The 18,400-nt window shown below is 37.3% G+C and overlaps 1 protein-coding gene across 29 annotated transcripts in view; it reads right to left on the minus strand.

The window, feature by feature from the left end:
• The window catches only part of Dst (dystonin), a 455,117-nt gene that overhangs the window by 127,808 nt on the left and 308,909 nt on the right, over positions 1-18,400 (minus strand). For all 29 annotated transcript variants that reach the window (XM_063256887.1, XM_063256895.1, XM_063256898.1 and 26 more), the window contains 2 exons: positions 12,899-13,444; positions 11,851-12,027 (listed from right to left, as the gene is read on the minus strand). In XM_063256887.1, the coding sequence (XP_063112957.1) occupies positions 11,851-12,027; positions 12,899-13,444 (723 nt within the window). The remainder of the gene's footprint in view (positions 1-11,850; positions 12,028-12,898; positions 13,445-18,400) is intronic.

Raw genomic sequence — 18,400 nt, forward strand, 5'->3', positions numbered from 1 at the left:
AGAAACAACATACTACAATTTGTGGAATGCACTGAAAGCGGTCTGAAGAGGGAAATATATAGCAATAAATTGTCATAGCAAGAAAACAGAATGAGCACAAATAAACAACCTAATGTTTCATCTCAAGCGTCTAGAAAAAGAGCAAGTTAAACCCAAAGCTCACAGAAAAGAGGAAATTGTAAAGATTAGAGCAGAAACCAATGCAATTGAAACTTAATACAAAAAAATAATGAATCAAAAAGCTGGTTTTGTGAGAGGATAATCAAAATTGGCAAGCCTCTAGCAAATCTTATTTAAAAAAAGAAATAAAAATCCTAAATTCAGGCAATAAGGTCTGAAAAGGGGGAAATTACCTCAGATTCCACGGAAATTCAAAAGATTACGAACACCTACTTTGAAAGTCTCTACTCACGTAAGAGTGGAAAACACAGAGGAAATGGACAGATTTCTACAAACACATGAACTATCAAAGCTCAACCACAAAGATATAGCAATTATGAATAACCCAGTATCAGCTATTGAAATCGAAAAATAATTAAAAACTTAGCAACAAAGGAAAGCCTAGGTCCTGATGGATTCAAGGCTGAATTCTACAAGAAATTTAGAGAAGATTTGATGCCAATTCTCCTTAAACTCTTCAATGAAATTGAAAAGGAAGCAATATTCCCTAAATCATTTCTGGTGGCAAGTATTACTCTCATACCAAAACCAGAGAAAGACCCAAACAAAAAAAAGAACTATAGACCAATCTCAATAATGAACACTGATGCAAAGAATCTCATTAAAACACTGGCAAATAGAAGGCAGCAAATTATCAAGAAGATTATACAACACGACCAAAAGGGATTCATCCCAGTTATGCAGGGATGGTTTAACATATGCAAATCAATAAATGTAACACATCACATCAACAGAGCAAAAAATAAAAACCACCTGGTCATCTTTATAGATGCAGAAAAAGCTTTCGATAAGGTACAACATATGTTCATGATAAAAACCCTTCAGAAACTCGAATACACTGTGTCTACCTCAATCTTATAAAGGCCATTTATGACAAACCAACAGTCAACAATATACTAAATGGACAAAAACTGAAAGCTTTCACTTTAAAATCAGGAACAAGACAAGGACGTCCACTATCACCACTCCTATTCAATATAGTTCTGGAAACACTAGCCAGAGCAATCAGACAAGAGAGAGAAATAAAAGGAATAAAGATAGGAAAGGAAGAAATTAAATTATCACTATTTGCAGATGACATAATACTTTATATAGAAGATCCAAAAAACTTCATTAAAAGACTATTAGAAGTAATAAATTCAGCAGTGTAGCTGGACACAAAGTCAAGGCTCAATTTCGCAAACGTGAGAATGGAAATTGACTTAGGAGTAGTGAAGCATATAGAACTCCAAATAGCCATAATCAAAGCAAAACTACACCCAGGCATATAATAATCACCATCCCAGAAATCCAACATAAGAATAGAATACTAAAAGCTGTCAGAGAGAAAAGACAGATCACCAATAAAGGAAAGCCTATCAGAATCACAGCAGACTTCTCAACACAATGAAGTTAAGCAGAGCATGGAGTGAAGTATTTCAGATCCTAAAGGAAAATGATTTTCAACCTAGACTGTGTACCCTGCAAAACTGTTCTTCAAAATCGATGGAGAAATAATATACTTCCATGACAAAGAACAGCTGAAGAACTTCATGATCACCAAGCCAACCCTGCAAAGAATACTGAAAGACAGTTTAGATACACTTAGGAAAATAAAACCACTAAGCAAAGCAGACAATTAAACAGGACAGAAAGATAAAGATGCAACAGCAGAAAGATAACATGTCAAAAATAAACCAATATATAACAGTTATAACCATTAATGTAAATGGACTCAATGTACCAATTAAAAGAAACAGACTGGCAGAATGGATCAAGAAACAAAATCCATATGCTGTCTACAAGAAACCCATCTAACCCAAAAGGATACTCACAGACTGAAAGTCAAAGGATGGAAAACAATATTTCATGCAATGGGAACCCCCCCAAAAAGCGGGGGATAGCTATTCTGTTTGCAGACAATGTGAACTTCAAACCAATAACAATCAGAAGACATAAAGAAAGTCACTAGATACTGGTTAGGGGAAAACTTCAAGAGGAAGAGATAATAATCTTAAATATATATGCACAAAATTCAGAGCGCCCAGTTATATAAAACAAGTATTACCAGAAATAAAAACCAAATTAGCAGTAACATAATTATAACAGGGGAGCTTAACACACCATTGACATCAAAGGAGAGATCTACCAGACAGAAAACCAGCAAAGAAGTAATAGAACTAAATCACACCTGTGAACAAATGGACTTGATAAACATATACAGAGTGTTCCATCCAACAACATCAGAATACACATTCTTCTCAGCAGTACATGGATCGTTCTCTAAAACAGACCATATATTAGCTCAGAGAACATATTTAAATAAATGCAAAAGAGTTGAAATTTTCCCTTGCATGTTATCAGATCATAGCACCATGGAATTAGAAATTAATGATAAAAGATACTGTGAAAATCCTACAAATACATGGAAACTGAAAAACACACTCTTGAGTAATCAGTGGGTCACAGGGGAAATTAAAGAGGAAATTACACAATACTTACAAGCAAATGAAAATACAAATACAACTTATCAGGGTCTATGGGATGCAATGAAAGCTGTCCTAAGAGGAAAATTTATTGCACTGAGTTCCCATATCAGGAAAACAGAATGAATACAAATAAACAACCTGATGTTACACCTCAAACATCTAGAAAAAGAAGAGCAAGTTAAGCCCAAAGCCAAAAGAAGAGGAAATTATAAAAATCAGAGCAGAAATTAATGCATTAGAGACTAAGAAAACAATCCAAAGAATCAATGAATCAAGGAGTTGGTTCTTTGAAAGAATAAATAAAATCAATAAGCCCCTAGCCAACCTTATTTAAAAATAAGAAGAAAAAGCCCAAATTCATTGCAATAAGGAATGAAAAAGGTGAAAACATTACAGACTCTAGAAATACAGAAGATCATCAACAACTATTTCGAAAACCTCTACTCTCATAGGTTTGATAACACAGAAGAAATAGACAGATTTCTAGAAACATATGAAGTACCAAAGCTAGATCAAGAAGATGTAAAACTGCTGAACAATGCAATCTCTATTAATGAAAATGTAATTAAGTCCTTACCTATAAAGAAGAGCCCAGGCCGAGACAGATTCACTGCAGAATTCTACAAGAAGTACAAAGAAGACTTAATGCCGACACTCCTCAAACTCTTCAATGAAACTGAAAGGGAAGCAATCCTTCCTAAGTCATTCCTGGAAGCAAATATTACTCTAGTACCAAAACCGGAGAAAAACCCCACTAAAAGAGAACTACAGACCAATCTCTCTAATGAACACAGATGCAAAAATTCTCAATAAAATATTGGCAAATAGAATGCAGCAAATCATCAAGAAGATTATACACCATGACCAAGTGGGATTCGTCCTCAGCATGCGGGGATGGTTCAACATACATAAATCAATAAATGTAACCCACCAAATCAATAAAGCCAAAAGTAAGCATCACATGATCATTTCTATAGATGCAGAAAAAGCTTTTGATAAGGTCCAACATTCATTCATGATAAGAACCTCACAGAAAATTGGAATAGATGGTCTTTACCTCAATATAATAAAGGTTATCTATGACAAACCAACAGCCAGTATCATACTAAATGGCCAAAAATTGAAGGCCTTTACTTTAAAATCAGGCACAAGACAAGGATGTCCTTTATCACCACTCCTATTTAATATAGTACTGGAAATGCTAGCCAGAGGAATTAGACAAGAGAGAAAAATAAAAGGGGTAAAGATAGGAAAAGAAGAAGTTAAATTATCATTATTTGCAGATGATACTCTATATAGAAGATCCCCAAAACTCCATTGAAAGACTCTTACATATAATAAATACATTCAGCCATGTAGCTGGATACAAAATCAATACTGAAAAATCAACAGCATTCCTATACATTAACAACAAGATCACAGAGAGAGAAATAAAAGAAGCCACACCCTTCACACTAGCAACTAAAAAAATGAAATATTTAGGAATTACTCTCACAAAAGAAGTGAAAGACCTATGCAAGGAAAATCATAATACACTGAAAAAAGAAACTGAAGAGGATATCAGAAAGTGGACAGACATCCCTTGCTCATGGATAGGAAGAATAAATATTGTGAAAATGGCCATTCTCCCAAAACTGTAATACAGATTCAATGCAATCCCAATAAAAATACCATCAACATACCTCATACATCTAGAGAAATCACTCCTAAAATTCATCTGGAGCAAGAAGAGACCTAGAATAGCAAAGACAGTTCTAAGCAGCAAAGGGAAGGCAGGAGGCATCACAATCCCTGACTTGAAGTTATACTACAAAGCAGCTGTAGTAAAATCAACATGGTACTGGAATCAAAACAGAAGAGAGGATCAGTGGAACAGATCAGAAGATACAACCACAACTACCAACACACTCAACCACTTATCTTTGATAAATGGGCCTAACATGTTCACTGGAAGAAGGACAATCTCTTTGATAAATGGTATTGGAAAAACAGGCTCTCCATTTGCCGAAAACTAAAACTGGACCCATGCCTACCACCATGTACTAAATTAAAATCTAAATGGATCAACGATCTGAATATTAAAACAGAAACACTAAATCTATTGGAAGACAAATTGGGTAAAAACCTTGAAGACATAGGGGTAGGTAGAGAATTTATGAACAGGACTCAAACCGCATGGGAAAGACTTCCCAGAATCAATAACTGGGATCAGGTCTTATTAAAAAGTTTCTGCACGTCAAAAGAAATCCCCAGCATAGTGAAAAGAAAACCCACAAACTGGGAAAAAAATATTAGTGAACTGTCCCTCAGACAAAGGCCTTCTGTCTAAAACATAAAAAGAATTTTAAAAAATCAGACCCCCAAAATTCAAAGATTCAATCAAAAATGGGCATCTGAGATGAATACGCACTTCTCAGATGAAGAAATGCAAATGACTAATAAATGCATGAAAAAATGTTCATCATCATTACTCATTAGAGAAATGCAAATTAAAACCACACTGAGATTCCATCTCACTCCTGAAAGAATGGCTAGTATATAGAAAAACACCAACAACAAATGGTGGAGAGGCTGTGGGGAAAAGGAACTCTCCTGCACTGTTGGTGGGAGTGTAGACTGGTGCAACCATTGTGGAGGTCAGTCTGGAGATTTCTCAAAAAGCTGGGATTGGAAGTCCTATTTATTTCAGCTATTCCACTTCTAGGCATAGTCCCAGAAGAATGAAAGCATCATACCACAGTGATGTATGTGTACCCATTTTATAACAGCACAATTTGTAATATCCAGATCTTGGAAACAACCTAAGTGTCCATCAACAGAGGAATGGATAAAAGCAATAAAGAAGGATCACATTGAGACATTATAAATAAATGGGTACAGCTTGAGACCATACTGATAAGTGAAATATATCAAACTCACATATACAAGTTTCAAGGTATAAGATTTTGAAGGCAGTAAGATTCACTATAATGCCTATATATACTGAATAGTTTCCCTAGTGTAAGAAATGGTAAGAATACATAAAAGTATGTGGTAATCATGATTCCCCATTATATTGCTTTGAAGCCTTATAATGTTTTCATTCATTAATTGGAATGGTTTTATTCTGGGCTATTCCATTTTATTGTCTGTGATGGTATGAACAGCTATTTTGGAGAAAACAATACATCATAATAGCTAGTGCAGATTTAATATCATCTTGTTTTGAAGTCCCATCAAGCTTTTGTTCTTCTGTCTCCATCGGTCTTAACATGTTGTATCTTACTGGATTTTATTATATGTGATAGTACAAGCACAAACTTTTATAGATAAGGAGCTAATGTAGAAACCATTGTTTGTTTTCTGTTAGTTGGTTCTAAATACCCTGTAATACTGTCATTCTCTTGAATGGTTTTACATTGTCTTGATATGTTTGATGCTACAGTGTATGAAGTTATACTCAAATATTTCAGGTAAAGAGACACTATGGTAACTACTGTTATGTCGGGATATCTTGTGGTGAAACACTATGTTGCTTAAATTGTTATGTTCTGACCTGTGCTGTTGTATTGTTATGTCCTCTTATCTCAATCTCCTTTTTCAATTATTTATTTTTTATTTTTTTAATTAAGGATAAAGATAAATTAAAAATAGCAGGATATATTATAGTAACCCACTTTGATTTCCTCCTAACTTGATTTGAAGCCCTGTATTGCTCTCACCATCTTGTTTTGACTGATTTTACTCTATTCTGTTTTGCTGGATAGTATCAAGTTTCAGGGTATAAGATTTTGAAGGCAGTAAGAGTCACTATAATGCCTATTCTGGAAGTCCTGTAATGCCTCCAATGTTTAGGTTTTATTGGTTTTGTTCTGTACTGTTTTGTTTAATTTTATTATAACTGATGATATAGGCAATTCTTTTTAAGATAGCAAGAGGCATTATGGTAACCATTGTTGATAACCTTGTATTCTGTTTTACATCATGTACTATGTCCATCCTTTTGATTTGACTGACTGTTTTGTTATGTCACATTTGGTTTTATTCTCGTCCCAAAAAAAGTAATAAGAACCGTTGGAGTAATAAAACCCAAAATGTGTAATCGTTATTGCAAAAAAGAGAGGAAAAGAAAGTGCTCTAAAGGATATAACTGCATGTATATTTAAGTGTATAAGATAGATAACCATATTACTGAGTTTTTGTTGGATTATTGAACAGAACTGTTTGCAGTCTCACTGTTTGAATGTCCACTTTGTATGCTTTAATTTTGTAACTTGAACAACTATTTCTAAGATGACAATATGTAATCCAGTAACTAGTGATTTCCTACTGTTTATTTTTTTGAAATTCTGTATTACTTGTACCCTTTTTCTGTTTTTTTTCTTTTCTCTCGTTAAATAAAATTTAAAAAAAAACAAAGTCATTGCTCAAAAATCAATAGCATTCCTGTACACAAACAAAAAACTCACCAAGGAGAAATTATGGAAATATCGTCCTTCACAACAGCATCTAAAAGAATGAAATACTTAGGGATCAACCTAAGAATGTAAAAGATCTATATGCTGAAAATTATGCTATGCTTAAAAAAGGAGATTGAAGAGGATATTAGAAAATGGAAAGATATTTCATGCTCTCGGCTAGGAAGAAACAACATTATGAAAATGGCCATATTCCCAAAATTGTTATACAGATTTAATGTAATCCCAATCAAAAAACCATTAACATACCTCACGGATCTAGAGAAAACACTCCTAAAATTCATGTGGAAACAGAAGAAACCTAGAATAGCAAAGGCAATTCTGGGCAACAAAAGCAAGGCAGGAGGCATCTCAGTTCCTGACTTGAAACTATACTAGAAGATCACAGTGTTAAAATCAGCATGTTACTGGCCAAGAAATAGTCCTGAGGATCAATGGAACAGATTAGAAGATGCAAGGGCAACTACAAAGACACTCAGCCACCTGATATTTGACAAAGGGGCTAAACATGTTCACTGGAAGGACAGCCTCTTTAATAAATGGTGTTGGAAAAATTGGCTTTCCACATGCCGAATACTGAAACTAGACCCGTGTCTATCACCATGCACAAAACTAAAGTCTAAATGGATCAAAGACCTAAATATTAAAACAGAAACACTAAATCTGCTGGAAGACGAGGTAGGTAGATGTCTTGGAGATATAAGCGTAGGAAGAGAATTCATGAGCAAAACGCAAACTGCATGAGAAACTCTTCAAAGAATCAACAACTGGGATCTTATATTATTGAAAAGTTTTTGCACTTCAAAAGAAATCACCAATAGAGTGAAAATAAAACCCACAGAATGGGAAAGAATTATAGCCAGCAACTCCTCAGACAAAGGACTTATATCTAGAACTTACAAAGAATTGAAAAACATCAAAGACTCCCAAACTGAAAAACCTTCTCCAAAAATTGGCAGTTGAGAGGAACACACAGTTCTAAGATGAAGATATACAAATGGCAAATAAATACATGAAGAAATGTTCACTATCACTGGTCATTCGAGAAGTGAAAATTAAAACAGCGTTGAGATTTTATCTCACTCCAGACAGAATGGCTGCCATCAAGAAATCAACTGATAACAAATGTTGGTGAGGCTGCGGGGAAAAAGGAACACTGTTCCACTGTTGATGTGGTATAGATTGGTGCAACCACTATGGAAATCAGGATGGAGAATTCTCAGAAGACTAGGATTGGAAGTCCCATTCAACCCAGCTATTCTCCTCCTCAGTATTTTCCCAGAAAAAATGAAAAGGTCATAGCACAGTGATATATGTGCACCCATGTTCATAGCAGCACAATTTGTAATAGCTAATAGGTTCTTGGAAAAAACCAACCCATCAACCGCAGAGTGGATGAAAAAAGATGTGGTATTTTTAATACAACGGAATATTACTCAGCTATAAAAAGGATGATCTTGAGGCCTTCATAGGCAAATGGAGATAACTTGAGGCTATCCTCCTTAGTGAAATAAACAAGAATCATATTTATAAATATCACATTGTATCCCTAATGTAAAAAGTAATAAGAAATGTAGGAGTAATAAAACCTAAAATACGTAATTGCTATTGTACAAAAGAGAGGAAAAGAAAGTGCTCTAAAGCATGTAACTGCATGTATGTTTAAGTGTGTAGGATTGATAACCATATATACTACTAAGTTTTGTTCGATAGTTGAACAGGACTGTTTGCAGTCTCCCTGTCTGAATGTCCACTTTGTATGCTTCACTTTTGTAATTTGAACAACTGTTTGTAAGAGGACAATATGTGATTACCAACTATTGATTTCTTACTATTTGTTTTTGAAATTGTGTATTATTTCTACCCTTAAACAAAAAGAAATTTGTGGGAAATTATGTGTGAAGCTATGACAGCTAATTTGAGGAAAACAAGAGATACTATGATAAAAAAAAAAAAGATGAAACGAAGTTAAGGACACCCATATGTGCTATTTTTCATGTGAGTTCTCCAAGGACAAAGACAGGGTTTTAAAATCTGTGTCTTCACAAAACTTAAAATGGCCCCAGAAAATGTTTACTGAATGATTAAATATATGTAGGAGTTATCATAGTTCTATAAAAACATCTAATACTAAATAGCCCTGCCTATTATCTCAAAACTCAGCAAGGATTACAAAACAAGTATCTCTTTTGCAATTTTCTCCTCAAAATACTCTATGCCTTTGCTCTCCATTACTATAGAAAAGAGTTAATAGCCTTTATTCCTAACATGTATCAGGTTATAATTTAATGGAAATGATGTTTATAGTATTACTTTGCAAAGAAACAAAATTAAATCATTGGAATCCACACCCATATCATTTTGAGTAGATTTCAGTTAAATTAAAGCACTGAGGAAACATCCATGACAGGGAACACCACAAGCTGCCAACTGGGCTCCTCCCTCTTGTGAGCACTCTGTTCAACTTTTGAGGCTTCTCTGGCTGTACCTATCTGCGAAAACCTCTGAGATGTTTAATCCCAGTGATGGGGGAGCCACACAGGTCGACATCACCAGCAACACTATCTGGCCCCCAGATCTTCCAAAACAAGACCTCAAAGTGGTCCCCAAATCCTGTCTCTACCTCCTTTACAAGGGGCTGATATCTTGTTTTATCAGTAATTTCTCGAAGAGGATCCTGAGTGTCCTTCTAGCCCAGTGGAATCAAACCACTGATAATGCAGCTAATACTTTTGTTTTTAAAAATAATAATGCTAATAACAACATGCTAGTGGACAGAAATGTTTCAAACAATTGAGTGCCCCAAAGTTGTATAGGGGCTGGGGATTTAGCTCAGCAGCGTAAGTGCCTGCCTTGCAAGCATGCGGTGGTGAGTTTGATCCCCAATAGTGATAAAAAAAAATTACATTAATTATCTCCAGAATATAAGTACAAGTTAGTAAGTTAACTACAGAAAAGATAGACTTTCTTGTAAGAGTCTTAAGCGTTTATATTATTAAAAGACAAATACCCTAATTTTAAATGTTAGTAAAGAAGTAGAGACTAATACCTAAAAAAATTTATTCTAGAGAGACTACCTGTGAGAAAAATATATGCAAATGGCAGAAATAACTCCAACTGCGTATTTATCTTCTGCATAAGATACCAGGGACAGAAGAGGGCTGCTGTGGTCACTTGCTGTTTTTTGCTATTTCACTGCTTTGCTGCTTTGTGCCTGCCATGAACTGCTTTTCCTCCACCATGTTACTTTGCCCTGGAGCCAGCTGATACTGGACTGAAAGCTGTACAGTGAACCACAGCCAACCTCTCTTCCTTTAACTTCAGTGTAGGGTATTTGTCTCAGCAATGAGAAAAGTAACCCAGACTGCAGTCCTCCCCCTGACCACCCCCTTTCTACCTGGTCCTCACTGCCACATGTACTACTGTGTCTTAGCTTTTGCTATGCTTCGTATCTAGCTGCCCACCTTGCCTGTCCTCAAAGGTGGGCTTCTGGAAGGTGACAGCATTATGGGAAAGTTCAGCTGACTATTAGGAGAAGGGATCTGGCTGATGAGACGGGTCACTGAGGGCACGGCCTGGAAGGCTCTATCCCCTGCCTGGCTCCTCCCTGGCTCTGCTTCCTGTCTGCCCCACCGTGAGCAGCTCTCCTGCCAGGCTCCTCTGCCATGCCACCCTGCCTTGGAGCCAGGCAACGACTCGAACTGAAATGTGAGCCACCCCCTTCCCTTTCTCAGTTGTGGTGTCAGATATTTTGTCCTTGCAACAAGGAAAGTGACTAAGACAACTTTCTTCCAGCCACACATCCCTGGCCTCATATCACACCTAACTTCAAGCTCACCCTGTAAGGTACCTATTTTCCTTGTTAAAAGCACAATGATGACTTTTTACTCAGTAACTACCAGGCAACTAAATTCTAAAAGACAGTTTTTAACTGGCAATATTGCATTTACTTCCTGTCTGTGGTGACAAAATCTGAAAAACAACAACAAAAAACCCCAGCAGAAATAGAAGTGAAACTTAAAATAAAAATCATGGTCATAATGAACTTGAATAGAATATGTTAACACTATCTCCCATTATGTAAGAATTTTAAAATATATCTTAAATAAAAATAGAACAGATATACTATATGTATAACTGAGACTTCCCTAATCATGCAGTTCTGATGTGAAGTCTGCATTTCTGACAACATGGGTGCAGGGAACTGAATTCGGAGTCTTGAACATGTTAGGCGAGCATGTAGCCATACCCTCAGTCCTCAGGCAGACATTCTGAGACCTGCACTAGTAATATCTGAAGTTCGTATTTCTAGGACACTCAGTAAGAACCCCAATATTGGCCAATAAAATTCCGAATATTCTAGTAACATCCTGTCTTCCCTTTTACTTGTGAATTCTTGAACAAATATTTAATGAGTAACTTCGTAAGGTCAGGTAATAGTACAGGTGCTAGGAACATAGAAGAGAATAAACAGACAAAAATATCTGTTCGCACAGAGCTTAACTATAATCAAAGAGGAAAAGCTTAAACTGTAGTGATGCAGTCATGCTCCCTGTGCAGGAGGAAGCATGTTCTTCCTATCTTTTGTTTCACTTCTTTAGATAAAACTATCACAAAGTACGAGAAACTGAAGACTTTCAGCAAGATGAATAAAGGACTACATCACTCCTCTCTCTCTTTGTCTCTGTCTCTGTCTGTCTGTCTGTCTGTCTGTCTCGCTCTTGTTTTCTGCTTTCTGTTTTTACCTTGGTCTCTTCTAACTGCCTCTGCAGATTCTGTGGGTCCACAGCAATGGGTTCCAGTAAGTGTTTGCTGGCCAAGGACTCTGCAGCCTGCAGTGCAGACAGAAGTGTGCAGGATGCATCCTCGTAGTGTTGGTATTTATCCACCAGGTCTTTCAGATTATTTCCAAAAACGTTACACTGAAAAACAAAAGGAAGGAGGCAATGGAGACTAAAATGGAGACTAAAACCCACTGTATGTACCAAACTACCATAAGATATGTGAATTACACAACTAAAAGATTTCAAGCAAAGGTTTAGGACTAAGATTTTTACTTTATATGAGAGAATTAACAATCATAAAAATGAGGATCTAGTTCTAGATTTATATCAACTCAAAAGAATATTTATAATGGCTGAGCCTTAAACAAGAATGAAAGATAAAGATAAAAATAAAGATATCTTGCATCAGATTCCCTGAGTTTTATGAATACTCTGTGTAGATGGGGGAGATTTACAAGGTGTTTAATAAATTATTTTCATATTTTGCACAGGGTCGATCAACACAAAAAGGACAAAGAGTTTATATTAAAAGTGAAGTCAGAATCAATGATGATTTTTAAATTGTTTACACAGTGTGGGTTCTTAGGTATTTTCCTAATTTTCTTTCTTGTTTAGATATTTAAAAGAATCGAAAGCCTGTTAATACTAGAGTATGAAAGCAGTGTACTGATGAAGTAAACCCACAGGGCAGTCTTGTCTCTGCTGAGAGCCTATCTGCCATGGACCTTCAAGTCTCCACCATGGTGGACAGGCTGCTCCAACTTTCACTACATCCAGATGTCACTGCTGCCTGTGGTCAAGCTGGTTGGTTATCAGAACTGTGCTAAGACTTCCTAGAACCACTCTCAGAGGAAGTAACTTTAAGCTCCTACCTTTAAACACATTTTTCAAAAGTAAAGCAGATGTATAGGTTTTTAGGTTTCCTGCTTTTAAATCAAAAACAAAAGAGAACAACAGAATGCAAACTATACTCACACACTGACTTTGCTCTTGGAAAAAATAAAATTACCTTGGAGTAGAGAGACCTAAACCGATCGGTGGCATGACTGAGCTTGTTCTGGACTTCTCTGTGGGTGGCGGAAGTGTCCACATCAGCCTCGGGAGCCTTGCTGCCCTCTCTCTTACTGCATAACTTGGCAGCTTCTAACACCCTGTTTCCAGAGATGGTGATGTACCGCAAGTCACCTTTGTGAGAAATAACATCCTCTGAGAAGCTCTTCTGCCTGCTCAGCATGCTCAGTAGGCCACCGAGGTTGTCCACACCCACTGCCAGGTTCTCAAGCTCCTGCTCAGATTGCTGCAGCCAGTGCTCAAACTCGCCATAGTCAGCATCGAACTTCTCAAATTCCTCTTGCAGGGTGTGTGTTAACTTCATTTTCTTCTCTGACTCGGCCAGTGTGGTTTCATAGTGTGCTTTCAGCTCCTTCATGTTCTTCTGCAGTTTTTCTTTCTCCTCAGGAGAGAGATAGTGGCCCTGCTTCTCGAGCAAGGACTGTGCGGACTGCGTGGCTATGATGACCGCCTGGTGCTGAGAAATGATCTTCTCATGCTGGGCCTGTGTGAGGACAAAGTGACCACAGGTTTAATGCAGCCAGGACTTCCCATGGCCTCAGGGCCGGCAGACACACGCGACCCACAGGGCCACTCATACCCCCTCCTCAAGCTAAAGGACACTCTCCTCTCTGCTGAACTTCAGAACAAGACAGCTGCATTTTGGAGTCTCTAAATTTAAGAGAATTTCCCCTCTTCTCTTACCACCTTCGTAAGTACTTGGATAATCACAGTTTTCTGTTCCAATACTAAACTAAGTGTCTCCGATCTAAGCTCCATTCGCTCATTACCTCCTTATAGTCACTCAAGAGGCTGCTAACATCTTTAATTACTGAGCAAGTAATTGCAATAATTTTGTTAGAAAGTGATCATGAAATGTGTAGGAAATATATATATATTTAAAACTAGAAAAAACATTTCAACAATTAAATGTCCAGGAAAGCCAAATGCAGGTGAAGCAGTTGCTACTTAGTATTATTTCCTACTTGTCAACATGGACTTAATGGCCCCTCCACAAACAGCTGACTCTGGGGAGCACGGGAGACCCCACGTGGAACACACACCCCGCAGCGCCTGGCCCACCGTCCTGGGGGAGGCTGCAAACTGGTTCAGCTGTGCAGACTGACCCAGCACTGGCCTGGTGTGGGGACAGCAGGCAGGCCTCAGGGAATGGGACCCCTTTCCCTCTAGGCGTAAATACTCTTTTCTGATGTGCCACACAAACAGGGCAAAGGGGTACATATTCTTTAACTACTACAGTTCACGTTCGCAGCACAGTGACTGTGGAGATTGCACATGGACAGGACACGTCGTCATTCTTTCCATCCCCTTCTCTTCCCACGCTGTCCCTCCATCTCCAGGGCCTTCTCCAGAGGTCCCGACAACACCTCTACATGTTTCATGGTGGCTTTCATGGAGCCACAGGTCCTGATTTCTGTATTTGAGGGCTATTTTTACACCTCCTATGGCCTCCCCTCTGCTCCCACCTCACCTGGAGAGACTCATAAGACCTTTTGATCCCGTTTTTTGTCTAGTGACAGCTCTGTGATCACATCTCTACCTGGTAAAACTGCTACTTCCTCTAAATTCTTGCACAAATCTCATCTCAGCGAACCCCACCTTCACTATCCTATGTACAGACTGAAAATGGTCTCCAAGCTACACCTGACTACCATTACCCAGGCTGGAGCCTTTCCAGCAGCACTGCAGACCGCAAATGTAACTTGCAGCTTGCTCTGCTGCTATGTTGTTCGTCCTTGGCCCTCCACTTTGTACACAAGCGCTGGCACCAGGAATTGGTCCTGCTCACCAGGGAATGAATACTGAGTACCCAAAACAGTGCTGGACCAACGAGTAAGAGTCAAAATAAGCTGTGTGCTGCGAAGGTTCAGGGACTCACAAGTGCTACTGTAAGGTGATCTCACTTCTAATCAGTTGTTTGACAGCATACTAACATTTGTACCCTCATAGTCAAATCTTCCCCACAGACTACGTCTCCAGAATCTGAATTATATTTGGATGCTACTCTCCAAAGGGGCTTTGCACCTAATTAGATCTGGAATCGCTAATGAACTACCTCCTATCTGATCAGACCCCTTTCTTCTACAGCTGGAGAAGGGCTAGATGGGCCAGGCACAGCCAAAGGCCTGCAGGTGCCCACAGCAGGCTGCTGGCCACTGCTCCATGCCATAGAGGTGAGAGCTTCCCTACACTGCCAGGCTCTCATATTCTTACAGGGCCAAAGAGCAGAAGGAAGTGGCACCCTGCAGAAGGAAAGGAGAGCCGGCCCATGTGACATCTTTATGTGTAGTCCACTAAATACTTTTCATCACTTTTGTCAGATTATGAACTGTTCTTGACATCCCTATAACTGACTCATAGCAACTCATCAAATTCTTTCCTTTAGGAATTCATCAAATTTTCCACTTTTAGAGACAATTATAATGAGGTCCTGAAACAGTCTCTGAAACCATGATACAGTAAATACTCTTGCTCTTCTCCTGGCTTAATTTGTACTTTCTATAAAAACTTCACAGAGACTATCTTATCCCAAAGATTCAAAGAGGAATAGTTGGAGGAAAACAGAACTGAAAAGGTACCTAAAGTCCAGTTATCAAAAATCAAAACAAACCCTGAGGTAAATTCATTAGTTATATGACACTTTAAAAATGTTTCTTCAAAAGCTCCTTTTGAGATTATCATTAATAATAGTGTTAATTTCCATCATGCACAGAATTTTTGAAAAAATTTTTATGTCTCTTCTCACCAGAACAAACTGTCTAGAAGAACGACAATCAGAAAGGATGTGAGCTCAATGTAGCAGAGCAAGCCATTCAGTCAACAACAATCAGTATACTTTTGACAAAGTCCAACACTCATTCATGAGAAAAACCCTACTTATTATGTAGGTTATTTTCTAATCAGAATAGATGGTCTTGAGGACAATCTGATAAAAGCCATCTATGACAAAACAAAGGCCAACATCATACTAAATGAACAAAAAAACCTGAAAGTTTTCACTCTCAAGTCAGGAACAAGACAAGGATGTTCACTATCACCACTCCTAATCAATACAGTTCTGGAAACATTAGCCAGAGCAATGAGACAAGAGAGAGAAATAAAAGGAATAAGGATAGGTAAGGAAGAAGTTAAATTATAATTATTTGCAGATGACATGATAATCTGTATGTAGAAGATTCCAAAACCTCCAAAGACTTCTAGAACTAATGACCAAATTCAGTAGCACAGCTGGATACAAAATCAGCACTCAAAAATCAATAGCACTTTTTACACAACAAACTCAGAAATTAAGAAAATCACACCCTTCACAAAAGAAAGAAAGAAAGAAAGGAAACAGAAATCAATCTAATGAAGAAATGTATCATCTATACATTGAAAATTACAACACTCAGAAAAAGAGATCTAAGGGGATATAAAAAAATCCCTTGCTCATGGATAGAAAGAAGCAACATTATGAAAATGACCACACTCCCAAAACTGTTATACAGATTTAATACAATCTCATTCAAATTATCAACAGCATCACAGATCTAGAAAAAACATTCCAAAAATTCATCTGGAAACAGAAGAGACCTGGAATAGCAAAGGCGATCCTGGGCAACAAAGGCGAGGCAGAAAGTATCACAATCCCTGACTTGAAATTATACTACAAAGCTGTGATAAGTATCAGCATGGGACTAACAAACAAACAAACAAAACAAAACTGACCTATCAGTGGAACAGATCAAAAGATACAGACACAACTACAAACACACTCAGCCATCTTATCTTTGACAAAGGAGCCAAACATGTTCACTGGAAGAAAGCCTCTTTTATAAATGGTGCTGAAAAAACTGACTCTCCCTATGCTAAAGACTAAAACTAGACCCAAGTCTATCATCATTAACTAAACTGATGTCAAAATGGATCAAAGATCTAAATATTAAAACAAAAACATTAAACCTATTGGAAGAGTAAGTAGGTATAAATTTCAAAGACATAGGGTTAGGCAGAAACTTCTTGAACAAAACTCAAACTGCTCAGGAAGTACTTCAAAGAATCAACAACTGAGATCTCATCTTATTACAAAGTTTCTGGGTGTCATAAGAAATCACCAACAGAGCGAATGGAAAACTGACAGTAGGATAAAAATTTAGCCAAGTGTCCCTCAGACAAAGGACTTCTATTTAGAACATATAAAGAACTGAAAAAAATGAGATCCGCCCCCCAGAAATTCAAAGACCCAACTCCAAAATGGGTAATGAGATGAATATGGAACTTCTCAAATGAAGAAATACAAACAGCAAATAAATATATGAAACAATGTTCAACATCACTGGCACTTGAGATATGCAAATTGAAGCAACACTGAGATTCTAACTCACCCCAGAAAGAATGGCTAACCAGTAACAAATGCTGGAGAGGTTCTGTGGGGAAAATGGAACCCTTCACTACTGTTGGTGGGAGTGTAGACTAGCATAACCACTATGGAAATGAGTGTGGAGAATTCTCAAAACACTAGCATTGAAGGTCTCATTCAATTGAGCTATTTACCTTCTGGGTATCTTTCCAGAAGAACTAAAAACATCTTGCCACAGCAATATATGAGCACCCATGTTTATAGCAGCACAATTTGTAATTGCTAAATCCTGGAAAGAACCCAAATGCCCATCAACTGAGAAATAAAACATATGTGGTATTTTTATACAATGGGAGTGCTACTTGGGTATAAAGCAGGATAAACTTCAGACTTTTATAGGTAAATGGATGCAATCTGAGGCATACTCATAAGTAAAATAAATCAGCCTTGCATGTATAAACACTGTATTGTCTCCCTAGTATAAAAAGCTGAAGGGCAAGATTCAAAATGAATATTTTGATATTGTGAAATGAGAAGAAATTGTTCAAAATGAAAGAGACACTGGGATGGGTGAAAAGGAAAAAGAATATATATACACACACACAAACAAGATAGTCACACTATTAATTTCTATTAGCTTGCTGAAAAAATAAGATTTGTGCTTATGTAATTTGATCGATTTTCATTCCTATACCTTGCAATATGAGCAAATACTTTGAAGATAAAAATACACAATGTATTCACCATTGTTACTCTCCTACTATATAATACCTGTTTTGAAATTTTGAATCAGTTTTTATTGCTTTTTCTCTTTAAAAAAATAAGCACACACAGCAGAACAACCATGCTCATGGCCAAGTTTAAACTCAAACTCATCCCTCCAGGTGTACCTGGGCAAACTACTTTAGTTTTGTAAGTTACAGTTTTCCTGCAAAATGAAAATAACCTCAAGTTGTAACTAGAAAAACTAAGTGAGATAAGACAGAAAGATTGAAGAGTGATTGGCCTGCTGTCTCTGCTGTATAAATGTTAAGTATGACTACTATGTATTGATTTCTTATAACACAATTTCAGTTACTCATACAGTGCTACACGCAGTGA

Source organism: Cavia porcellus, unplaced genomic scaffold (genome assembly GCF_034190915.1).
Source record: "Cavia porcellus strain 051 isolate PalLab524CR breed Dunkin Hartley unplaced genomic scaffold, mCavPor4.1 scaffold_10, whole genome shotgun sequence".
NCBI lineage: Eukaryota > Metazoa > Chordata > Mammalia > Rodentia > Caviidae > Cavia > Cavia porcellus.